Genomic DNA, 26,733 nt, shown 5'->3' with positions numbered 1-26,733 from the left:
AAAGAAGGGAAGGCATGTTTTATCTAACTAAAGACCCAAAGCCTTCATGCAGAATTAGAAGAAAATTTAGTTACAGAAAGAAGAAACTTACATAAAACTCCATATAGGGGATGCTGAGTGAAGGATATATGGAAATTAAATAGTACCACCTTTAAAAAATTATCTCAAACTATTCTACAATCAAAAGATTTTCACAAAGCAATTTAAAAAAATTTTATATGTACTCCATCATGGGGACTAAGATTTTCTTCTAATTAATAAAATGTTCTTTATCCAAGATAATAAAAAACAACCCATCAAAGCTCTGTATTTTTATACCCACATGCACATACACACACACACACACACACACACACACACACACAATCAGACTCTGGTCTAGAAGAAAATACACTAAAATACACCAAATATTGGCTATCTCCAATGGTGCAATTATGGGTGATTTTTATTTTGTTCACCCAACCTTAACTATTTAACAAATATTCTTGGTGAATATGCCTTATTTTTATAATCAGAAAACAAGTGTGCTTACTCATATTATTTATATATATTAATTTTAGAGTACAATATACTAGAGTCAGATAAATATGTCCCAAAGGTGACAAAGAGAACTGGATTTGGGTGATTCTCCATGAACAAGGGCTCTGTGCTGAGTGACTGGCACCACTGCCGGCCACACCCCTCCCCATCCCAGCAGCTGCAGCAGAAGCATCAGAAGCATCGCGAGCCCTTCAGTGAAGAAACCTGTCTGACTTGCTTCTAAGCTCAGCATTGCCCACACTTTCCTGACCAAAGAACACTTTTTCATGTACCTATTCACACACCATGAAACACACTTCAGGAAATGCTGTCTCCTTAATGTAGTTCCCTCAAGGCATCACTTTTCTGTCACCTGACTCAATTATGTGCTTAATTCTTGGCATGATTTTCCTCTCGGAAAGCCTGTTCTCAGAGGTTTGGCAAAGTAGAAATAGCTAATCACAATCTCCTTCCCTTTCTTCTGTTTCCATATTTCTCTAGAAAGTGAAAAAAAGTTGAGGAGGGAGTGGCAGCTGGCTACCACGAGGAAGCTCCCTGGGGCACCTCCTGGTGTGTTACAGTCTCAGAGTACCTGGCCTAAGAAAACCACAACTGGAAGAAATGGTGATGTATAGCGTCCAGTCCCCTTTCTGAGGTCATATAATTGTCTGTGTATGTACAGCAAAGAGAGGTGACTGGAACACGCTCAGTGAAACATCAACAGTGATATCTTTGGGTGGTGAAATTTAGGGTGAATTTCATTTTCTTTTGTTTGTTTGTTTTCTATTTTGATTAAATGTGTGAATGAATATAGTAGTGTCCCCTTATCCACGGCTTGCTTTCTGTGGTTTCAGTTACCCATGCTCAACCAAGGTCCAGATATGTTAAATGGAAAGTTCCAGAAATAAACAGCTAATAACTTTTATTTATTTATTTATTTATTTTTAATAGTAAGTGAGAGGCACAGAAGGAGAGAGACAGACCCCCACACGCACCCTGACTGGGATCCACCCAGCAAGCCGCCTACCAGGGGATGCTCTGCCCACCTGGGGCTGCTTCTCCATTGCTTGGCCACCAAGCCATCTCAGCGCCTGAGGCAAGGCCATGGAGCCATCCGCAGCGCCCAGGGCCAATTTGCTCTAACCATTTGAGCCATGGCTGCAGAAGGGGAAAAGAGAGAAAGAGAGAAAAAGGAGGGGGAAGGGTGGAGAAGCAGACCGTATGCCCTGACTGGGAATCGAACCTAGGACTTCCACAGGCCAGGCCAATGCTTTACTGCTGAGCCAACCAGTCAGGGCCACAATTTATAACTTTTAAATTGTGTGCCTGGTGAAATCCTGCACCATCCCCTCAATTCCCTCCAAAGTGAATCATACCTTTGTTTTGTATATCCACACTGTAGATGTTTCCTGCTCGTTAGTCTCTCAGTAACCACCTTGATTATCAGATGGACTGTTCCCATATGGCAGTGCTTATGTTCGAGTAATCCTTATTTTACTTAATGGCACCAAAGCCCAAGAGTAGTAATGGTAGCAATTTAGATATGCCAAAAGGAGGCTTTCAAGTGCTTCCTTTAAATGAAAAGGTAAGCATGTATAGGAAAAAACATAGTATATCTAAGGTTTGGTACTATGCGAGATTTCAGGCATCCACTGAGGGTTCTCAGAACGTATCCCCTGTGGATGAGGGGACCACTGCCTGTGTCCTTTTTTTTTTACCAGAAGAAGTTATTTTTTAAAGAAAAAAATTATGTTTCTATTTCCATACCTTCAAATGGGCATAAATGTATTAGTTTATAGGTAAAGGTCAACCCTGGTTAATAATTTTTCTTCTGGTCTTTAAAACTTATTTCTCTGTTAAAACTTTTCCTTTTATATTTCATTTTGATTTGTTCTTAGAAGCAGCTTGTAGTGCGCTACAGAAAAATGAAGAATGCATTTTATGCATGTACATAAAACAAAATCAATGTCAGAATGTACAGATAAGACAGTAATAGAAAGCTGATGAAATACTGCATTAGGTCATTTTCAAAGCCACAACCTACACAAAATAATGGAATTATGAAAATATAGACTGCCTTTTATCTAAAGGCATAATTAAAAACATACTTTTTCTTATGACTCTTCAGAGTAAATTTAAAGTAAATTCTACCAACAAGCCTTTAATATTATATATGAATCAAGAAGATTCCATTATAAATTTGTCTAAAAGTATATAAATAGGTCCTCAGTTACATGAATATATTATATCTGCGGCAAAGCATAGCAAGAAAATGCACTCTCTTTGATACATGTCACTGATAAAGGACTAGTGTCCAGGATATATAAAGAAGCCCTGTGAAAAATAAGCTAAAGCTTGGATGAGCATTTCAAAGAGAAATAATCCAAATGACTAAGAAATATGTGAAAAGAACTCAATCTTATCAGTAATCACAAAAATGCAAATAAACTCATTGGGAGAAACCATCACCCAACTTGACAAAAATTTCAGGTGCTGGCGAGTGTCTACCCTTCGGTAAGGACACTGGGGAAGCTCCCCTAAGCCCTTGTCTGTACTCGTTTTGAGCATCACTGAAATTCAGTTGTAAAACTTCTGTCTTTAACAATCCCCCCAAAGGGCCCATGAAAAATGCTGACAAATCAGCCTCCTTTCAAGTGCAATGATCTTGAACAAACCTGTCTACCCTTCCACCACACACAGGCTATGCCAACCTGGGGCTCTTGTACTTTGCTGGTGTCTAAACTGGGAGAAGTGCTTGGGAAATTAAGTTGGCAGTATGTAAAAGACTTGAAGATTCAGACTCCTATGACCCAGCAAATCCACTCCTGGTCACCCTAGAGAAACTCATGTTCCCATGTAGCAGCACAAAAATGTCCACAATAGCATTGTTCATAGCATCCAAAACCTGAGAACAACTCCATCTCATCAATAAACAGTGAGATCAATGGATAAACGATTGTACATCCTGAATATAAATTCAACACAATACTATATAGTAATGAGAATGAATAAACTGTTGCCACACCCAAAAATATGAATGAATCTCACAAATATAATGTTGAATAAAAGAGGCAAGACATAATAAAAGGGTACATTTGGTATAATTCATTTATATAAAGTTCAAAAACCGGCAACATTGAACTCCATTGTTTGGGGATGCGTACCGCCACATACAAAGGCAGCAGAACTATTAAGAAGCAGCAGGACATTATCACAAAGGTCAGAAGATCAGCAGCCTTTGGGGTGCAGGTATGGCTGTGATGGAAAAGGATAAGTAGGGACTTCTGGGTGCAGGCATGTTTCCACTATGTGATCTTACTGGTCGCCACATAGGTTTTCATTTTGTAATTGTTTGTGATGCTGAATATTTGTGTTGTATGCACTTTTCTGTCTGTTTCTTACATTACACAGCAATAAAAGTGAAAGGAACAAAATTATTCTCCTTTGGTTATCATAAAAGCAATGAAACTCACTGAGACTTTTACATAACATAAAATTATGGGAAAGGAATGAAGAAAAAATGCTTTCCAAGGGTAGGAAGGAAGTAATCAGGAAATACTGCAGCTGCTAAATATATTTAAAATGCTGATAAGGAGTTTGACATAAACAGAGAATAAAACAGCTGTGTCAAACAGCCCTAGAACGGCAGCCACTTCCACTCAATGTTATGTTAGCGCTGTGACATTTAAACAACAGGGCATGATTTTTATTCAGTACTAGGGGTCAAATTGTACTTTACTAAGATAGTGCCCAGTCAACTCATCCAGTCATGGAGATTTGGGTTCACATAACAGATGAAAAATGATTTTAAAAAGATTTTTTGAAGGCAGTAAAGATTTTCTTGTGAAGTGTCACTTTACCACAGTTAAGAAAACACAGGTGTGACAATCTAAAAAAGCTCACATTGTAATGTGACTAATGTGGTAGAAAGCATCTAAGGAGGGTGGTTTCAAAAGGATATGGTTGATTTTGAATGCTGGCTGGTGATTAATTTTAATGCAGTTGGCTGAAATAAAAATTTATCAAGCAAAATTCAATTCAAAACAAGTTCGCTTTCTTCCAAAGTCTTTTCTTAGACCCAGTAGCAACAGGAAACATCACCCATAGCTTCACTGATCAGTCAGTTCCCTCAGAATCCCACAGCCCATGAACGTCACTAGGCCAGATGTCAAGAGGATCACAGCAACAAGAGGAAACAGCTTGGGGGAGAAACTCCTCTTCCTTTTATCTCCAACCCCCCTCCCTCACACCCTACAGGCCAGGTCACTTCCTAGTATTTGTTCACTGTACTTCAGACCAAAAATCTTCAGACCGTAACATGTCTATTCTTCATGTTTCACAAGTATCCACTTACTTAGTTAACAGTGATATAAAGTTTAATTTGTTCTTTTTCTGTCAATAAAAAAAACTAGCCTGCTTGTAAAGTAAATTCTGGCAGCTATAACTTGCACAGACCTTGCTATTATATCAGCCCTTGGACAGAATGCGACTCACAAACACACAGGGGAAAAGGAGGCATCCTTTCACCTCTGATTTATAAGCAGAACTCGCAGTTTTATTCCCAGTATGCCTCCGCTAAATGCATTCAACATATTGACGTTCTTGCAATAGCTCAGGAGAAGATCCTGAACTGAGAGCCAAATTCACAGAACCATATTCTGCAAAAGATCCCAGATCACAATTTTCTATTTTTTGTTTTGTTGTCTTTCTTTCTCTTCCTTTTCTTTCCTTCCTTCCTCCCTCCCTTTCTTTCTTTCTTTTTTTTTAATACAAGACTAGAAGGAAAAAAGTATAACTAAAAAGCAAACAATTATCAACATCAATATTCTTATCACTATAGCAGTGATATTGTACTATATAGTTTTGCAAGATGTTGTTATTGGGAGAAACTGAGTAAACGTTATAAGATATCTCTTTGTATTATTTCTTTTATATGAAATAGCTTTTTTGAAATATAATTTATATTCCAAATCATTTACCCATTTAAAATATATAATTCATTGGTTTTTGTACATTGAGAGTTGTGGAACCAAACCACAATCGATTATTGGAAAATTTTCATTACCTCCAAAAGAAACCCATACCCATTGCCAGCCACTTCCCCTGTTCCCCCATCCTCTTACCTGAGGCAACCACTCATCTACTTTGTCTCTGTAGATTTTCCCTTTCCAGATATTCCATATTAATGGAATCATAAAATATGTGGTCTTTTTTTTTGGCGTCTGGCTTCTTTCATTTAAGAGTTTTTTCAAGGTTCCTCCACCTTGTTGTAGCATGTGCCAATATTTTATTTCTTTTTATTGTCAAATAATACTCTGTTGCATGGCTACACCTTATTTTGTTCATCAGCTTATCAATTGATAGACATTTGGGTTATTTACAATCTTCAGCTATTATGACTAATACTATTATGAACATTTGTGTAAAAGTATTTGTGTGGGCATATGTTGTTATTTCTTACAAATGCAAATCTATAATTATCTCAAAATAAAAAGCTTAATTAAAAAACCCAAGGAACAATTTGTGTTGAGTGGGAAAATCGTGGGTAATTTCTCCCCTTTATGTCGTAGCTTTTATTCTAATGTCACAATACTGTCTTTATAACAAAATTAAATGTGGAATAATAACAAGAGTTCTTTGAATGCTGTTGCCTGGATTAAGTACTTGCCTGTATCACTTCACTTAATGTTTATACCATTCCTACAAGTTAGGTTCTCTTATAACCCTGTTTCAGATGGGCCTTTGCTGCCTCTTTTAAGACATTATTAGCAAATCAAATAATTACCCAATTAAAAATCGGCAAAGGACTTGAATAGAGATTTCTCTAAGATGATACACAAGTGGTCAATAAACACATGAAAAGATGTTTATCATCACTAATTATTAGTAAATGCAAATCAAAATCTGAAAAGACACTCAGATCCACTAGGATGGCTACTATATACAACAGAAACAGAAACAAAAGCAAAACAAAATGAAACTAAAAACACCAGAAAACAACAAGTGAGAATGTGGAGAAATGTTGAAACCCTTGTGCAGTGCTGGTGGGAATGTAAAGTGGTGCAGCCACTGTGGAAAACAGTACGGCAATTCTCAAAAACTGTAAAGATGGAATTGCTCAAAGAACCTGCAATCTCATTTTTGGGTATACATACCAAAAGATTTAAAAGCAGGTTCTCAAAGATAAAAATATTTGTGCACTCATGTGCATAGCAGTATTATTCACAAATGTCAAAAGGTAGAAGAAACCCAAGTGTTCACTGGTGCATGAACTGACAAACAAAATATGTTGTATACACACATGGAATATTGCCCAACCCTAAAAAGGAAATTCTGACACATGATACAACATAGATGAAACTAGAAGACATTATACTAAATAAAATAAGCCAGTCACACACAAAAAAGAACACATCCTATAGGAGTTCACTTCTGTGAGGTACTTATAGTCACATTTACAGAGACAGAAAGTAGAACAGTGGTTGACAGGGGCTGAGAAGAGGGGATACAGGGGAGCTGTTTTTTAAAGAGCACAGAGTCTATTTTGCAAGACAGGAAGCGTTCTGGAGATTGGTTATACAGCGTGAATGCCCACGACAGAACTAAACGGTACACTGAATTATATTCAGTGTATTTACTACAAGAAAACATTAACAAATCTATTCAAATGATAAATTTTCACAAGGCTTTTACCCTCTTTCAAACAGTTTAAATAAAAAGTACTACTCTGGCCTGACCTGTGGTGGTGCAGTGGATAAAGCGTTGACCTGGAAACGCTGAGGTCGCCGGTTCGAAACCCTGGGCTTGCCTCGTCAAGGCACATATGGGAGTTGATGCTTCCAGCTCCTCCCCCCTTATCTCTCTCTGTCTCTCTCTTGCCCTCTCTCTCTCCTCTCTAAAAATGAATAAAAAAATAATACCACTCTGGAGAAAACAATTACATATTTTCCAATGCCCCATCCTCTTCTCTTCTAAACCTGTTTCTCCTAGGAATCAACTAAGTACATGCTAAATAAAAGTTCTATGTAATCAGTGTGAACATTTAGCAGGAGTCGCGGACAAAGCCCATGAACTGGAAAAGGTGAGAAATGGGAAGGAGGATTGTGTGTACTTAGAATTTGAAGCAAAGAGGTTTTCTCAATCCCAGAAAGGACTCATGTGCACTCTTCCCCCAAGAGGGAAGAGAGCTTGAGATGAAGGTGACAGCTTCAGCTCCAACTTGAGCTACTCGTGATGGAACTGTGCTGTGAACAGTCTATTCAGGCGCATGCCCTCTGCTGTTACCTTGCTCTTGACTTAATGCCAAATCACACTCTCATCAGTGTCTTTGGAATGGTCGAGCTGGGCTGGCAAGTGGCACCTGTGAGTAAGCATCACCACCATGCAGCTGGTAAAGAGGTCACCATTCTACTCGCTGGTGGCCCTCAAGAAAATTTTAGAGAAAATATAGAAGGACTGTCATAATCTCTTCCTCTCGAAGTGATAACTCCGAGACCAGCAGATCCTATCACTTATCTCTTGGGTGCAAACAGCATGCAATTCGGTGCCTTTATCACGGCTTCACAGCTGAACACAAGGAGGTTGGAACAAAACTCCAAACCATCACTTCATATGCGGGCTGCTGTTGTGGAGAGTGTGAGCACACCCAGTGAAGCTCTCCTTACTTTTCCCTTCATGACAGATATGCAATTCCTTTGGTGACAAATATCCATGAGAAGGTCTAACTGGATTATTTACAATTTAAATTCATAATTAAAATGGGAGGAAATCCATCGAAATACAGCTTCCAGAGGCTATAGTCAAATGTGGTAAAATGAAAATAATAATAAAAATAGAGTGCACAGGGCTGACTTGAGAGGAAACCCTTCAGCTACATAATCGCATTCTTCCTTTCAACAACAGATGAGAGTTGTTTGCCAATTTTGCCGATGAGGACACTGATGCTGCAGGTCAAATTAACTTGTAGATAGTTTAGCAAGCAAGTGAGGCCAGGTCTCTGGGATGCCAGAGCATTGAGCTGGCGTCTTCACTGCCTTGAATGACGGCAAGTTGCTTCTCTGGTTCTCAGTGTCCTCACTTATCCAAAGACAACAGTATTTTTTATCTTACAGTGTTATTGTGATGAGTACACGAGATAATCAATGATAATGTCCTTAGAAATGGGCCTGTGGACACCGAATAGCTGGGACATCCTTTTCTGTCCTCCCATCTTCTTCCTCCCCCCTCAACACCTTTGTCATCTCCTCCCTTCTCAAAGTAGCAGCAAATACAGAGAGGAAAGCACAGGCGGATGGACTCAGAGACCCAGACAACAATTATATATAATTGGGAACACAAATTTTCCTTCCAATAAGGAGACAAAGCTAGAAAAGGGAGGCCAGGGATAAAAGGCAGAGTTCCCAGTCCCTGAAGAGAGCCAGCAGTGGAGACATGGTCTGGGCAGTGTGAGAGGACGACAGGGACAGGTGCAGCTTTTTAGAGAGGTTAAGGCTTCCCAGGGGGAAGAGAATTCAAAATGAGCAGATAATGCTGAAGCCATTCTTTTGGAGCACAGGATATTTACACAATCTTAATCTCCCCACAGATTATTAATTAATTACAAAAGGGAATTAAAAAGTAACACTTACAATGAAGAAATCTAGTGGACCTCTCCAAATTAAAAAGAAACCAAGAATAATGAGACCAATTAATATTCTGTGCCTCCTGTCAGATGCACTGAGGACACATCATCACTTGGTGCCTTCATGCACAAAGGGATAACCTGAGCCAAATCACAGAACACATCAGAAGATCCAAATGAAGGACATTCCACAAAACAAGTAACCTGTGTTCCATAAAATGTCAGTGTCATAAAACATGAAGATGGGTTAAGGGACTGAGTGTTCTAGATTAAAGTAGACTAAAGACAGGTCAACTAAATGCAAATATATGGTCTTAGCTACAAGGACATTACTGGGGCAATTAGGGAAATTCAAATATATACTCTATTAGATAATATATAGAATGCATCAATGTTAACTTTCCTGAATGTGATCACTATATTATGTAAGATAACAGCCCTGATATTAGGAAACACATGCTTAAGTGTTTAGGGAAGAATTGTCGGCCTGTCTCCAACTTACTCTCAAGTGATTCAACAACAATAAAATAAGTATGTGTAGCCTGACCAGGCAGTGGCGCAGTGGATAGAGCATTGGACTGGAATACAGAAGACCCAGGTTTGAAACCCCAAGGTTGCCAGCTTGAACATGGGCTCACCAGCTTGAGTGTGGGTTCACTGGCTTGAATGTGGAAGCATAGGCATGACCCCGTGGTCGCTGACTTGGAGCCTGAGGTCGCTAGCTTGAGCAAGGGGTCACTGGCTTGGTGGTAGCCCCCCTGCCTCATCAAGGCACATATGAGAAAGCAATCAATGAACAACTAAGGTGCTGCAAAGAAGAATTGATGCTTCTCATCTCTCTCCCTTCCTGTCTGTCTGTCCCTATCTATCCCTCTCTCTGTCTCTCTTGACAAAATAATAAAAAAATAAAAGTATGTGCACATGTGCATATATGTTTAAAAAGAAAAAACAAATAGATCAAAACATTAACTGGTGAATCTAGGTGAAAGATATACATACAGTACAATATTTATTATATTATTCTTGCCCTTGTGCTGTGGATTGGAAAAATAAAACATATATTAAGAAATAAGTACAAATATATAGGGAAAAAAGAGAAGGTGGAATTTTTTAAAAGTGAACAGACAGTCCTTAGCTGGATAGCTCAGTTGGTTAGAGCATCATTCTAGTATGACAAAGTTGTGAATTTGATTCCCAGAGTACATACAAGAATCAACCAACAAATATATAAATAAAATGGAACAGTAAGTTGATGTTTCTCTTTCTCCCTTCTTTTCTCTCTCTAAAAATCAGTAAATTGAAATAAATAAAGTGAAAATAAAAATGAGCAGATAACAGTTTGATGATTCCTCAAAAAGTTAAATGTAGAATTATCATATGACTCAGCAATTTCACTCCTAAAAAAATGTATATACCCAAGAAAATGAAAACATTTGTCCACATAATAATTTGCACATGAATGTTCATAGCAGCATTCTTCATGATAGTCAAAAAGGTAGAAACAATCCAATGGAATGGTATTCAGCCTTAAATCAGAATGAAATTCTGAGACATGGTACCACATGGATGAACCTTGAGGACATAATATTAAGTGAAATAAGCCAGTCATAAAAGGATAAATACTACATGATTCTACTTATATGAGGTACTTAGAGAAGTCAAATCTAGAGAGACAGAAAGTAAATGGTGGTTGCCAAGGGCTAGGGGGAGGGGGACACAGGGAATGACTGCTTAATGGATACAGTGTTTCCTCTGGGAGTGATGACAACATTTTGGAACTAGATAGAGATGGTGGTTGCACAACAATGTGAATGTAGTAAATGTCACAAAATTATTCATTAAGATGACTGATTTTATGTTACATGAATTATACTTCAAAAAACAAAAACAGAGCAGACAGAGAAAGGCGGAGGATAATATTATGACTTGAGCAACACAGTGTGAATGAGAAGAGGCCACACTGTGAGCGAGCTCTCTTGCCCAAGATCTGCTGATTGGAATGGAAAGACAGTGTCTGATATGCACTGCCGACTGATTCTGAAGTATGCCAACCAAATGTATGTGAGGTGTGTAATTTTAATTTACCTGAATTCTGTAAATATGTTCACAAACACAGTGCAGTATGAATTAATTATGTGCTGGGTTAGTAACTGACCTATTTAAAAGAAACTTGACTAAAGCAGGTGTGTACAGGAGAAAGTGGACAAAGCTGGGATCCCTGGAGACAAGATTTTAGGGGAAAAACTTCTCCCTCATGATGCTTGGATGGAAAAGTGGAATGCCCACATAGCTGCAGGAGGCTGGACGAGTCTAGTTTCTGCTCATCAGGTGATGGGCAATTTCAAAAGTTGTCCACTCCTTTTCTTTAGAAATCATGTTTGCTTCCCCACACACAAAGCTGGGACAGAAAGAGTGATGTAGTAAGACGTGCATAACCTAACGTTTTATCCTTTCCAGAAGTAACTGTATTTTCAAATTAGAACCATGAAGAACACATGATGCTTTAAGAAAAGGGGGGGGGGGTAACATTCTTATACCAAAAGAAATTCACTGTCACTATAAAAACTTAAGAAAAGCCTGGCCAGAGGGTGGCACAATGAATAGAGCATTGGCCTGGAATGCAGGGGACCCAGGATCAAGGCCCTGAAGTCACTGGCTTGAGTACAGGGTAGCTGGCTTGAGTGTGGGATCATAGACACATAGACATGACCCCATGGTTGCTGGCTTAAGCAAGGGGTCATTGGCTTGACTTAAGTCCCCCAATCAAGGCACATAAGAGAAAGCAATCAATGAACAACTAAGGTGCCGCAACTATGAGTTGATGCTTCTCATCTCTTTCCCTCCTTGTCTGTCTGTCCCTATCTGTCCCTCTCTATGTCTCTCTCTTGCTAAAAAAACAAAACAAAACAAAAACTTAAGAAAAGACAGATGGGCAAAGGAATCTTCTGGAAAAGAGCACTGCTAAGATTTGCCAGGCTAAGAAGGCTGTACTTAACTGTAAGGAATAATTCTTTAATGGTGGCACTTTGAGCCTCTTGAGAAATTTTCTCGGTGAGAAATTGCAATAAATGTGAGGTTTCCTTAAGTCCAATAGCAAAAATGATCCCAAACCAAGTGTACCCTCCCTGTAGAAGCAGACTTCCTGTAGTTAAAATGTGTGTATGTCCAGAGTCTGCGGTGATGAGTCATGAAAGAGTAGACAAAACAATCGCAAATGCCCACTGCCTTCTTCCTTGTAAATGTTCATTCTAAAAGAGAATTACCAAGTCACAAGGAAGAGGAAATGTCTAATCACATAATTTTGTAGGCTAGTTCTTGGTGCCAGGTGGACATAGAAAAATAAAAGAAGTGATGTTTCTAACACAGTTTAGTGTTTGGCTGAGAAAAATGAGAGAAACTGGCTCAATCTCTTATTTGTCCTGTCGCCGCATCCAGAGTGATCTCTGGCTCCAGGACCACACACTCACCCATCCAGACTTCCCCGAACTGCCCGGCACCGAGCCTCTTCACCAGCTTAATGGACTCGCGTGGGATCTCCCAGGCATCTTTATCCCATGGCTTCTGTGGTTTGGGACTAATACAAGCCCTTTCCAATCTTCTGCACAAGCCATCTGACTGCTCTAATTTGAAAGAGAAAATAAATTTAAAAAAACAATCATACTTGTATTTTACCAGCATCTATGGGAACTTTTCAACTATTAGTCTTAAAATTTCCAACTTGCCATAATTATGAACCAAAAATGCTTATAAGGAACTTTTATAATCGTGACTCTTGAAATTCTTAAATAAAAGACAATTTAAAACATATTTGATTTTATTCATTAGTACTCTTAATTTCTTTAAACAATAAAAACATAACAAACCGATAAACAAAGGCCATCACATGTAATAAAATGTAATTTCAAATTGTTGAGCCCATGTAAACTTGTCATGGCAAAATGACAGGGCTTGGTCATGACATCAGGGGACACCTCTGTCAGGGTCAGAGCATGGCAAGCGCTCAACACACATGCTAGACAAAGAAGTGAACAGGATCACAAAGAGGGAGCAAAAGTCCACAAAATCCGGGATGCCTTGCTCTCGCCATCTTTTAGGATCTAAGCAAACTTATACTGTGAGTTCCCCTCCAACAAGCTGTAGAAATACACAGTAACAACAGCTGCCCACTGCAACCCACTTCCATCACAGAGGGAATGAACCTAACGGCTGGTCACAGGTTCAGCTTAACAGGGCCAGAGAGTGCTGCTGACAGAATATTTGGGTGTTGCTGTTACTTCTGTGTCCTTTTACCAAGAGCATGTATTACTTTTACACACACATACATGTGCAAGTCTGCATTCCTTTTCCAGATAAAGATGTGCTGTAGGAAATATGTACTATGTGAAAATAGTATTCATTCTTCTCTCCATAAATTCTGAAATATCAACTGTCAAACATCAGGGATTAGGTAGGAAGGACTAAACAATTATTCACAAAAGTCAAATCTGACTTCGAATGTATATTTAATTATAAATGAATTTAGAACATGATCCTCCAATTTATGCAAAAGAAATGTAATGCATAAAAGTTTTTAATATAGGAAAGTGATACCATATATCCACCAGAATAAACAGATTTGTCTTGTCCAACCTTCAGTTTTGACTTACTTTGATAATGCTTAATCATGTCACTGATACAAGGAAAAGTGATTCTTGGAGAGATGTAATAACCTCCATTGTCCAGACTTCGAATTTTGTAGTGCTTAATAATGTCGCCGTGCACAGGGTCATAATCTCTGACAGACAGAGAGTAGCTTCCTGTGAGGGAAAAAAGTGCAGGTAAAGATTATATCTATATTTTATAAATAGGATCTGCATTATACAATACTATGGCACCCATTTTGCCATAAAATGGGTAAATTATAAATTAAGTATATATAGAGTACATATTGTAAAAAGTCCTATAAAGATCTACTTGAAAAATAAAGCTAGCATTTTGTTGCTCCAAAGTTTACTAACACGTCATTTTCTTCTTTATAAGTTTTAAAATTATTTTGCTAAATTGAAAAGTTGTTTTGATTTCCTTTCTCTTAAACATTTCAAGATTTACTTTAAATAATCATGTAAGAGACTCAGCAAACATAAAGCGTGGTGAGAGACGCTATAATTATATATTTTCTATTTTACTTTTAGTAGCAAAACTAATAATTTGAGTTCTTTATTTGTTATCAAACTATAAAATTCCACTACCAGAACGTAATATATTCTTTTTAAAAAAGAATTCTAGAATAGTTTCTATGAATAATTGCCTAAATAGTGTTTTATAAGAAGCCTTATGCCATATCTTACCTTTTAACGTTTCACTTTCTCTGATGAGAAAAGCCCCTGCACTGTTCCCTGGTGCCAGCAGCTGCCTTTCTGCATCTTTCCTGGTTATGTCCTTGAAAAACCACCTGAGAAGACATTTTAACAGTTTTTGGGTGTTATGCTCCAGTGTAACAGGGACATAAAAAGATAAAAAATAAACAGGAAATCCAATGCAGCAAACAAAACCATCAAACGACAACACGTAAGGACTCACTCTTCTGTTTCCAAGGTGTTGACTTTGGCTACGTAGTTGCTGGGGATGAAGCCTTCTCTCTTTGTTGAAAGGGATTTCGCTTTCCACCATTCTCCATGCCTGGAATAGAAACACACATCAAAAGTGTGTCCAATTACCCAAGAACTACAACAGCCATTGTCTCAAGGTGTTTTAAGAGAGGAGGGTAGGTGAGGTGAGAAAGATTCCAGGAACTTCAGAAGCTGGTGGAAAAATTCACTCTTCTTGCTGAAATAAAAAAAAATGTTTAGAGACTGAAGCAAAGAAGAACAACCTCACAGCTGAAGTACGGGCCACTGTGTCAGTGCTGCACAAACAGGAGCTGGTGAAAGCGCTTCCCATCCTGCAAAGGCAAAAGTTCGTCACTTTCCCTACGGATATCTGAGAAATGCTTCAGGATTCATATAGGAGTGGGGCCGAGGGAATAATAAACCATAGTTTCTATGTTATCAACTTCTTTGTCTAAGCATATAGTTTCCATAATGGATGCCACAGAAAAAAAAAAAAGGGAAAAAGAAAAAGAAAGAAAACAAACAAAAATGTCAAGCAGGCAGGCATCATCACTTGCACTCGTCCTCAGTGTGGAGCTGGGGGCCGGGGAGAGGAGGAGTGACTAGGAAGGAGAGAGAAATGGATAGATCCCATGAGCCTCAGTTATGTTGCTCTTCAAAGTCCCTCATGCAGACAGATCCTAATCAGGAAGACACGGACGACTGCAGTTGATCCTAATTTATGCCTACATATATTTATTTTATGAACACACCTCTGTAATCCTCACTGCAATGCATGATAGAAGCACTGTCGTTCCCATTTCATAAGGGAAGAAACTAAGGTATAGAGTTGAAGTGACCTGTGAAGTTCACACAGCAGCAAATGGCAGGGCCAGGATAGGGCCCAAGTTCATGCTTGACCAGTAAGTGATAACAGCTTTCAAGCACTTAACACCTTATACTTAGTAAAGAGTCCCCCTCCTCTAACCTTGGCTGGCAGGCCAGGGCGACAATGTATGCAGAAGAGAAGGAAAAGCAAGCTAGAACTAAGATACTTGGAGTTCCTTATTCTTAGTACTGTTCTGAGCCACCAGTGTGACTGGGTCACAGGTCTGTGTCAGTATGGATGGGGTAAAGCAAACGACGATGTCCATGTGTCTTCACAGAAGTGCTATATGCTGAGCAGGGCTTTTTCGAGATGACCACTGCTTCATTCAGCACAGTGCCCTTATGAAATAATTCAGGTTGGACCCATAAACCCAGTCTGAATTTGAGGAATATAACTAGATAAAAATGGCACTATAATAACATGCACATTCCATATACGTCCAAACTTCTTAAGGTGGCGCAGATGGAAAAGAAGGAAACCAGTGTCTGCGTGCAGAGGGAAACCTCCTGTAGAGTGTGAACACACAGGCAAACCTCAGGGAAAACTTTCTCCAGTGCTAATCCTTCCACTCCCGACCCTACCGACCGCAGGAAGCAGGCGGGGGCATCTCAGGCCCAAAGCGGGGGTCTAGCTCTTGCTGTACTACTGGATACAGGGGCAGCAGGCACAGTATGCCTGGGTCTACTTACTCCTCCAAGACTTTCATCTTCTCTCCTTTCTTGAAAGACAAGTCATCTGGGTGAATGCCATCATAGGGGTACAAGGCTACCACAATGTCTCCTTGCTCCTCTGGATCTGAAAAGGAAGAACGTGAAAGAAGACCTTTGAAAATCCATCAGTGGAAACATTTTGACAAATCCTCATGGGGCACGATGGATGAAATGATGTGCTGAGGAGAGGGGCAGCTGGGATAGCGGCCTCTGTTCCTTCCTAGCGGGGCTCAGGGCCTACGTGGCTACAGTAATAACAGGCTGCACACACTGTGTGCACTGTTTCTTATCTCAAATCGGACAGACCTACAACTAAACTCATTCCAACTCTACTGTTGAGAAATGCTACGCACATCTTCATAGCAATATTGCTCATAACAGCTCAAGGAGTGAAACAACCAAATCTCCGGTGACAGATGAACAGATAAACAAAATGTGATCTATACATACAACAACATTTTATTCAGCCTTATAAATGGAAGGAAATCCTGCACCAGCTACAATATGAATGAGTTCTGAGGATATTATGTTAAGTGAAACAAGCCAGTTACAAAAGTACAAATACTCTATGATTCTACATATGAGGCTCCTAGAGTATCAAACGCATAGAGACAGAAAATAGAATGGTGGGTGCCACGGGCTGGGAGGAAGAGGAATGGACTTGGTGTTTAATGGGTATGAGTTTAGTTTGGGAAGATGAAAAAATTGTGGAGAAAATGGTGGTGATGGCTGCACAACTATGTGAGTGTCCTTAATGTCACTGTCCCGAACACTTAAAAAATAGTTAAAATGATAAATTTCATGTTATATGTATTTTTTCCACAATAAAAAAATTTAAAACACCCAGGAAAATTACTTCAAATAGTTTCTAACAGTAAAGAAAAGAAACCACCATGTTGCTATGAAAACGTACCTTTATTTTGAAACCTCTGTCCTGGTAAAAGCTGAGATTCTGTAACCTAGGAGAGAATATTGGTTAGAAAAAAAATATTTAGGTTTCACTTTGCTTATTCACATTCATGTTCTACATTATATTGCTTTTCTAACAGTAACAAATTAGGTATAGATTTGTTAATTTATTAAGCCAGAAAGAAGAGGAGTGCAGAGAAAATCTTCTTCAGAGTTCTGTCCTGATCTACATGGCTCTTCCTTCTAAAAACAGTCATTTGCCTGTACTGGCAGGAAATGAACAGGGCTCGAGGCAGGGGTTGCTAGATGCTTACCTAATCATCATTCTCCCTCTTATTTGGTAAGCGAACTCTAATATTATTTGGGAGGCAGTTTGCCCAGCTAAATGACTATGTTTCTAAATTCTCTAGCACTCTATGCAAAGGGAGGGAGGCAGTATATCTATAAACAACATGGTTGTGGGGACCTTTGGGGCCTGACTCCTCTTAGCCCTGACCTCTGGGTGAAGGCTGGAGTCCCAGCAGCCAGGGAACCAGGCACCAGGGATCACAGAGCAAAGATGGAAGTGGTCTGGGGCCCTGGGGACCTTGTGGAATAGCCATCCAAGCCCAGGACTGCTGATCTCCACGTTTCCTAGACTTGTTTAAAAATACTGTAGTCAGGGTTGTGTTTCTAGTTGCTGAGGTCAAGTCCTAACCGATCCAGGTTTTCTATGGCCGACCCAGTTCCATCCTGGGGTTGACAGCATCCCTTGTTATTTTAGGTAGAGGGGAATTATAAGGAAGAATATGGTGACACAAAAGGCCACTTTAATTTCCTTTTAAGTCAAATTCCTTTTTTTCTCAGTGATCATGAGGAGGATGTTAAGACCTCTTAGATCTTTTTAAGGAAGGTACTGTCAGAGACCTTTACCCACAAATCATGCCACTTTTCTCTTTGATTACAAAGTGATTTAATGAAATGAGACCAAAACAGTTTGTACTGAAATTTAAATTTCTGATAAAACTTAGCTCATAAAATCTCCAATTGTGGTGGTGGTAGCGGTGGGGAATTACCATGTTTTCTGGTTTCATAAAACGATGAGTCCATATTATCCTTTATACTGATTTTCAAATCATTTAAATTTGCAGAATTAGGATGGATAATCAATTTTAAATGACTCAGAGGAAATAATTACAAGATGAGAAGCAATTAAATAATTTTGAAAGCAGTAAGCTGATTTTCAAATATCAGTATTCTTAATTTGCAAATGTTTGCATACATTTTTTATAAGACTAAAACACTATAACTCATTTGCTTTTTTTCTTTAAAATGTCTTTTCCTTAGAGTGTTGTTGAATTGCTGCACCCTCCCATCAGAGCCTCTAACCAAGCCAAGGCGCCACTGTTGGCACACCTGGCTGAGCCTAGTGTTATTATCTACGGCCACAGAGTAAGGTTAGACTAACCGCTCAGGAAACACGGGCATCTGTGACAGAAGGCACAGACTAAAATACAGGAATTAAAAGATGTCAAACATGGTTACTACTTTGGCTTTCTAACTTAAATTTTAACCTCTTTTACTTCTAATAAGAGGAAAAATGGTGTGTATGTTTATATTATTTTCCCTTTTTTTCTGAATAAAAAAATACCTGTGTTCATCATTAAAGAAAAAAAAACCTCTCAGGTTTTAAAGCATGTAAAATCTGGTATATGTGATACCAGAAAAAGACAGATTCTTTTCATGAGCTATTTGAAGCATATAATAAAAAAAACTCATTGTGACTCCAATTCCTTATATCATTTTGTTTTCTACCAATCATGTTTATGTAATATATAGTTATACTGTTTTTAAATACAATGATGGGAAAAAGTACACTTATAGTTGTTTGGAAAAATATATAATACAAGAATAAATAATAATATAGAATAAACTGTTCCATGTACTCACAACTGTAAACTTACTTTTGCCCACCACTGTGTAGTATATGTATTTATAACTAAGTTATTAATGCTGTTAATAATATTATACGTTTGTAGTTTCTATTTAAAATTACAAATGTTAAGATATTTATCCAAAAACATCATTATGTACAATATATTCATTCTTCATCTATACTTTTTTTTGTGTGTATTTTTCTGAAGTGAGAAGTGAGGAGGCAGAGAGACACTCCTGCATGCACGTGACCAGGATCCACCCAACACGCCCACAAGGGGGTGATGTTCTGCCCATCTGGGGCATTGCTCCGTTGCAACTGCAGCCATTAAAGCACCTGAGGTGGAGGCCATGGAGCCATCCTCAGTACCTGGGCTAACTTTGATCCAATGGAGCTTTGCTGTGAGAGAGGAAGAGAGAGATAGATAAAAAGGAGAGGGGGAGGGGTGGAGAAGCAGATGGGCACTTCTCCTGTGTGCCCTGGCCGGGAATCAAACCCAGGACTTCCACACGCTGGGCCGATGCTCTGCCACTGAGCCAACTGGCCAGGGATTCTTCCTCTATACTTCTTATTAAGGTCAAGAGTGAATTATCAATTTCAACAATGATATGCGACTTTGACATACGTCTAACCTGTAGAATAATCGGGATAAGTCGGGGAGAGGCTGGCTGAAAGACATGATAACAAATACACTTCCAGAATGCCAAAGCATTTAAAAACATGTCAGACAAGAGAAACTATAAAAACACTTAATAAAGGCATTCTGGCTAACCTGGAATAAACTGCTTCCAGCTTACATGCTGAAGAAGTCCATAAAAACTAACCTACAGAACATGTTATATATGTGTTATGTAGATTATTATACATACAGAAGGAGAATCAATGGAAAGGATAGATCTGTGATAAAGTACACTTAAGGCTGTAATTATCCAAAGCTTTGTTTTTTTCCATGAAATGTGACATTAGTTCTTCCTTTGCCAAGCATCCCCAAATTCATCAAATAGCACGTCGTTCCTAAAACATTTCTGGTACAGATATTTGTCCAGTGTTTGTGGGCAGAATATTCTGTGTTTACTTTTTAATCGTTTAGTTATAGTAAGTCATGACAACCTCAGTATCTGTGCTATTAACAATTAACTGAAGAATGACAAGATGAGGTCAAGGTATTTCAGCTTCTGATTTGAATGCAGCATTTCCTTCTGCTTCCAGACTATTGCACTAATCTCATGACCTAACCTAAGTCACACAATCTCTGATAGATAGATATATCTCTCTATATAAAAAGTGGGTATTCACATCAGTGATATGAAAGATGATTTTCTCTACATAAAAGGTGGCCAAAGGCCGCTTTATTATAGAATGAATGACCTGGTTATCTCTCAAATGTTTACAGGCTCTTTAAAGGATTAAGATGTGAAGCATATCAAAAATTGAGGCCCAAGTTATTAACGTGAGTTTTTGCATGCACATATTACAAATTTGATGTTTAAATTACGCAGCCATGCTGTGATCCTGCTGTGGGAATTCTCCCCTGAGACTATCTACTTACTGGCCTTTGCTGTTTATTGGACGTTGGATCTCTCACATAAATAGTTCGGTCAGTATTACGTACTGGTTGAGTCTTCAAATCTATTCCATCGTCATTCAGATGGTCTTTCCTTTTTGATTTTATACATCCCATATTTCCTGTTGGAATATAAAAACAATGACATTGTTTTACTATTATAGAACTGGCTTCAAGCCATGAAAATCCCTCCATGAATAAAGAGTAAAAAGAATTCATTTTTTAAAATGTCAATAAGATTGAAAATAATATTTTATTGATTGATTTTAGAGAAAGAGGAAAAGAAAGAGAGAGACAGAAAGAAAGAGAGAGAGAGAGAGAGAGAAAAAAAAAAAGAAGCAATGATTTGTTGTTCCACTTATGCATTCATTGGTTGAATCTTGTATGTGCCCTGATCAGGGACTGAACCTGCAACCTTGGTTTATCGGGACAATGCTCTAACCAACTGAGCTATCTTTTATTCTTTATCATAACACATTTAAATATGGATATTGTTCACAAACCACTTTGCTTGTATAATACTTTGTTCAACAACCATTTATTGTGCATCAATTTAATGTCAGCAAGATATAATTCCTGCTCTAAAGATGCTCATATTTTGTGGCAAACATGTATGAATTAAATTTACAGTACAGTGGTAAACTGATGATAGAGGATGCACCAGATCTAGAAAAGGACATCAAATTTATGCAAGAGGAAAAGGCGGGGGTCAAGGGAAGCATCCTGAAGGAAATGCTCTGTGAGTCAAAATGGAAGTGATGTCAACCAGGTGGCAAAGTCCGTAAAGGGATTCCTGGAAGAAGGAACTTCATATGCAAAGTATTGACCCTGAAATAGCATGGCCCCTTCATATGGGATTAGTTCAATCTCACCCTTTCAGAGAACTAGTTCTATAATATGAAACCCCTTGCCAAGGGAAAGGTAGGGAAGGCCAGGAGTTGGGCTGGAGAGGAGAGGGATGCACACCTTGGGTGTAATGCTCAGGAGTTTGTTTGCCTTCTCATCCCCCAAGATGGATGACATAATGTGCAAGGTGAAGTGAAGGGGCTCAAGGCTTCAAAGGCAAACATGATTAAGAACTAGAATGCATAGAACCTAGCCCCAACCAACTGTGATTTGGGAAGATGGTGGAGGCCTTCACTAAAACAGGAAATAAAAGAGGAGATATAGTTACAGGAGAAAAAATGCTTGTAGGAACATTCAAGTGATCAGGTCCAGCAGGCTTCCCAGGAAGTGAGAACAGAAACCAGGAGAGACGGCAGTGCTGTAAGAACAAATGATGGCATCAGCAAGCCATGGTTGGGTATAAGATTTCAGAGGAAGAGCCATGACCAGAGGGGGCCTGTGCTTGACCAGTGCAGAGTGACTTAACCATGCTTCTAAATGCTGGAGTCTTTTATTAATTTATTCAGTTGCTACTAGGATATATATAACACCACACAAAGTACTCAGAAGACTAAAAAAATATTTTAAAACTTGTAATCAGATACAAATCATGCTTTATAATATAGTCTCATGGTCAAATCTATACATTGAGAATAAAATAAAATCTGTTAGGGGCGTCATTCGAATGTCCCTTAGGGCTGTGGTTTCCAAATCTGAAGGAACACTAGAATCACCTACACCCAACAGAACGGATGCCCTGGACACTTTCAAGGAAATCCTCTGGAGGCTCAGTGATGGCAGGGTTTGCCCATGTGACCTGTCTAATTCTGAAGTTCCATCATTTGGGGACCACTGCCAAGAACTTTAAATGAGGGAGAGACGATTTAGAGTTAGGGGAAGGCAAAGTGGAGCTACGTAGGGAATACCTCCTGGGGAGGAACTGTTCTAAGAACTCTCAAAAGCACCTCTGTAAACTGTCACCCCCTTGCACTGTTGCCACAGTTCAGTGCATTTTGTCTTGCAGGCTTCGGGTTGGACCTTCACCTTGTTTATCATTTCACTAGCGAGGTAGATAGTCAGGCCTCTTTCTGAAACTGGTGAGCTGTAGTTCCCAAAATAAAAGGGAAGCAAGCACTTCTTTGATTCAAAACAGCACATATTTTTCATATGAGTCTGAAATGAAGATGGGGTCTAAAGCTGATTTGGAAATAAGCGAGATGGCTTTTAGGGTGGATCCATAAATAAGCAGGTGAGTTCTTTTTCTACCAGTTCCAACCCCCTGTTTCAGCACCCCCCAAAAGCAGAGTTTAACTAATCAGCCATTAAAATGGTGCTCTATAAATGAGGGAATACAGCACACCATGGGAAAGGCCTCCCAGTGCAGACCTTGGGAGCTCCAAGGGGAGGAGCACACAGTGAGCTCCAAGGGGAGGAGCTCCCGGGTAGACTGGGCCACCAGACACAGACACCTCACCAAGCAGCGGCCGCCCCACCGCTTTTCCGGCAGGCGCTACCCCTCCCTCCCTTCTCCCTTTTTTTAGTTTTCTCTCTCTCTCTCTCTCTCTCTCTCTCTCTCTCTCGTTCCCTCTTTTGTCCAGCTCTATACAAATGTTACCTCCATCCCCAGACAAATCTTCACTAACCACCTAATTGAAAGTCTCACCCCTCTGCCCATGCCTTGTGATTTACACCCTTATCTTTCTTACTGACCTACATCCCAGTATATATTGTTTTATTTCTGGTCAGCTCCCCAGAAGAATGAAAGACGATGCCCATTTCTCCACAGCAGGATTCCAAGCACCTAGCGCAATGCCTAATCAGAGCAGAGGCTCTGAGAGTATTCACTGAATGAAGGATTGGGCAGCTCTGGGTGCTGCACCCGGGGCTTCCTACATGCCCTTCTGGGGCCCCCGTGCTAAAAGTGGGCAAGGTAAGGGAAAGGAGGCAAACCCTCCCGCTCCTGACCAATTGTTTTAAAAGACACAGACAGACAGAGACCTCTAGGACTTCTAGTTTATAGGAAATAAAGGAGTTAGAGGAACTCCTTAGTGTGCACTAAAGATCCTTAATGTGCACTAAAGACAACTAGCTTGGATACTTCAGAACATACAGGGGAGGGGCGAGGTGGAACTATTTCATATTAAGAGAGACTAAAGAGACACAATGTGGCCTGACCAGTGATGGCACAGTGGGTAGAGTATTGACCTGGGATACTGATCTGGGTCCTAGGTTCAAAACCCAGAGGTCTCTAGCTTGAGGGCAGGCTCATCTGGCTTGAGCACAAGCTCACAGCACAAGGTCACTGGCTTGAATGTGGGATCATCATCATGACCCCATGGTCGCTGGCTTTGGCCCAAACGTCAGTGGCTTGGCTGGAGCCCCTAGATCAAGGCACATATGTGAAGCAATCAATGAACAAGTAATGTGCCACAACTATGAGTTCATGCTTCTCATGTTTCTCCCTTCCTGTATGGCTGTGTCTTTTGAGAGAGAGAGAGAGAGAGAGAGAGAGAGAGAGAGAGAGAGAAAGAGAGAGAAAGAGAGGTATATACACAATGTGTAAACTTTGAGTGAATCTTGGATGTAGAGGGACGGAAGGGATGACACATGCTGTGATAATTGGGGAAATTTGAAAATGTTTGAACATGCCATTAGGGAACTGTGTGTTTTATCGGCATGATAATAGCATTGTGATTGTGCTGAGAAAGTCCGTATTTTAGATGATGAATGCCGGTTGTGTGGGCATGAAGGCTCACAGTGTCTGCAACTTTCAACACTTCAGTCAAAATGAAAAAAAGAAGGGGGGAAGGGAGAGGAGAGGACCAACGTGGCAAAATGAGAATGAATTAGTGAATTTAGGTGAGGATATTCTTTTATTTTTTTCTGTAGATTTAAAATTTTCAAAGTAAAAAGTTAGATGGGGTACAATAAGGGGATTTTATAAACAACTTTATACAGAAAGCTGTTAAAAAATATTAGACACCCCTATAGCATGTTTGTATGAAGGCAGGAGATGAGATCAGGAAAGTACCTATGAGGTGTTCTTTATATGATATGTCATGCCAAGCAGTGTAGACTTTATATGTGGTCCTGGAAAGATTTTTAACCAGGGAAAAGACCTGAGGAGATCTCTGCTTTGGAGAGAGAGCTCTGTAGGAAGAAGGAGGTGGAGAGCTGGAGTGGGGAACTCCATGACAAAGGCCTCTGAAGGGTCCAGACAGAGAGATGATGGGGCTTCCCAGAGCCTTGGTCCTGGGAAGAAAGATGAACAGTGAAAATAAAAAGCAGTGGACAGGACAGGGGTGACGCTAGTCTGTAGATTATCATTTCCTTATGCTTAGTTCATGTTTCCCGTCCCTCTATCACCATGGACAGCTGAGAACCAAATGTATGTTCTATAGACAAAAGCAATGACAGTACTACTCTACAGGGGCCTCTGCTAACTGCCAAGCAGGTCTTGTGATTGCAGTTCCTTACGCTGTGGGGAGGCACCAGAAAAGTACAACGTGCAATGTAGTTCGGACGAAAACTGAGAAAGTGGTTACATGTGTGCAAGTGATACGAGTTACACTTTCTAATGATTTATACCTTAGTATTTTCTAATTAAACATTTATAATTTTCTCAGCTTTTCGATTAATCCTCAAAAATCATATGAGCCACTTTACAGAGGAGTAAAGTGAGGTTTATAGAGATGGAAAGACTGGCCCAAAGTCACAGCACTAGTGAGGGGTACCACTGGGACTCACACACAACTTTAGCCAAAAATTGAAACTAAAGTCTGTTTTCTCCCATTTTCCCCTGCATACAATGGCTCTTTGAAACTGGTGTTTTATCTACTTATTAATGATGCTAAATTAAGAGATTACATTTATAGTCTGCTTCTTTCTCAAAAAAAATTTTGAAATGCTTTAAAAAAAAAGACAATGATGAATTTAATAAAATGAGAACAGAAAACCCAAACCAAGGAAGAGAGGAGAATGCAAATGTGGAAGTGCGCTGGGTACCAGATAGGCTGTGGCGAGTTTCCTGGCAGAAGGGTCAGAGGGCAGCATGAGTCACCCGTGGGCTTTCACGAGGCTTGAGGCTTCGTGAGGGGAGAGGAAGTAGATGGGAAAGTGAGGCCCCACTGAAGAATTCTAATGATGGACTTCACATAAAGTGCCGTGGGTGATGCAGTTGGCAATGCCCGCAACTTTTTAAACAGTAAATAAAGGCACATTTTATATGTGGAAACTTTGAGTTAATAATGATAACAATAACTGAGGGTTTGACATGCAAATATGATTCTGGGATGTTCAACACATGTGCTCAGCTAGATGGTCTGAAGAGACACAGTCAGCCGGGCAATGCTTTAGGCACAAAGGGACATCCATAAACATATCCAGAAAATGGGAGGTGGGTGACTTTTTCCAAAAATTTCTTTCACTGGGACAGATATCCACTAAGGGTGGCTTATCCTCATTTAAGGGACTTAATAATATGAAAAACTTTTTTAAAAAAATCAAAACAGATTCTCGGGTAACAGACTAATTATGACTCCTTGTTTATAATCCTGAATCTCTGATAAAATCTAATAATGCCTTATCCATTCTTGCAACACAGAAACAACTTGTTCACTTGGAATTCCACTACAGGGAATTTTTTCCCTCCAGTTGTTTTGAGATCTAATTGGCAGATAACACTGTGTAAGTTTAAGGCATTCAGTGTGATGATTTGATATCATATAGATTGTGAACTGCAAGGGTTCAGAATGAGTCACCTCAAGATGTGCCTCTGTGGTATGTGGACTGTTTTGAGCTAAAGCCAATTTACACTGCAGGCTCAAGATAAACTTTTTTTAAAAAAAGAACAAATGAGTATTTTATTTATTCCACAACAGGTTATAAAAGTGTCCAGGATCAAGGATTGCGGTCCTCCACACTTCTTTACCCAAAGATGATTTGGCCAACCTTCTGGCCACAGCACGCACACTCACACCCACGTGTCTTACTTAATACCAGAACTGGATTTCAAACCAGACTTGGGTGACCGGCTAAAAACAAACACCATCACAAAACAAAAGAAAAAAAAGAAAAGAGGAGAGGGGGGCTACTGCCCTCCCCCATTAACTACCTAGAAGACCTTAAATTATGGGTCCTGCCCATAATAAGAGAT

General features: G+C 39.5%; 1 protein-coding gene across 5 annotated transcripts in view; it reads right to left on the bottom strand.

Moving 5' to 3' along the window:
- Positions 1-26,733, bottom strand: part of LYN (LYN proto-oncogene, Src family tyrosine kinase) — a 122,891-nt gene that overhangs the window by 43,611 nt on the left and 52,547 nt on the right. For 3 of the 5 annotated variants that reach the window (XM_066266142.1, XM_066266143.1, XM_066266144.1), the window contains exons 2-8: positions 20,679-20,815; positions 17,219-17,264; positions 16,285-16,390; positions 14,699-14,797; positions 14,467-14,570; positions 13,786-13,935; positions 12,607-12,759 (exon numbers count right to left, since the gene is read on the bottom strand). In XM_066266142.1, coding sequence (XP_066122239.1) covers positions 12,607-12,759; positions 13,786-13,935; positions 14,467-14,570; positions 14,699-14,797; positions 16,285-16,390; positions 17,219-17,264; positions 20,679-20,810 — 790 coding nt within the window. In that variant the 5' untranslated portion in view covers positions 20,811-20,815. The remainder of the gene's footprint in view (positions 1-12,606; positions 12,760-13,785; positions 13,936-14,466; positions 14,571-14,698; positions 14,798-16,284; positions 16,391-17,218; positions 17,265-20,678; positions 20,816-26,733) is intronic. The other 2 variants (XM_066266145.1, XM_066266146.1) reach the window with 1 other exon arrangement.

This window comes from Saccopteryx bilineata, chromosome 3 (genome assembly GCF_036850765.1).
Source record: "Saccopteryx bilineata isolate mSacBil1 chromosome 3, mSacBil1_pri_phased_curated, whole genome shotgun sequence".
NCBI lineage: Eukaryota > Metazoa > Chordata > Mammalia > Chiroptera > Emballonuridae > Saccopteryx > Saccopteryx bilineata.
Note: the sequence above shows the minus strand (reverse complement) of the source record. Positions and strands in the feature narration are given on the sequence as shown.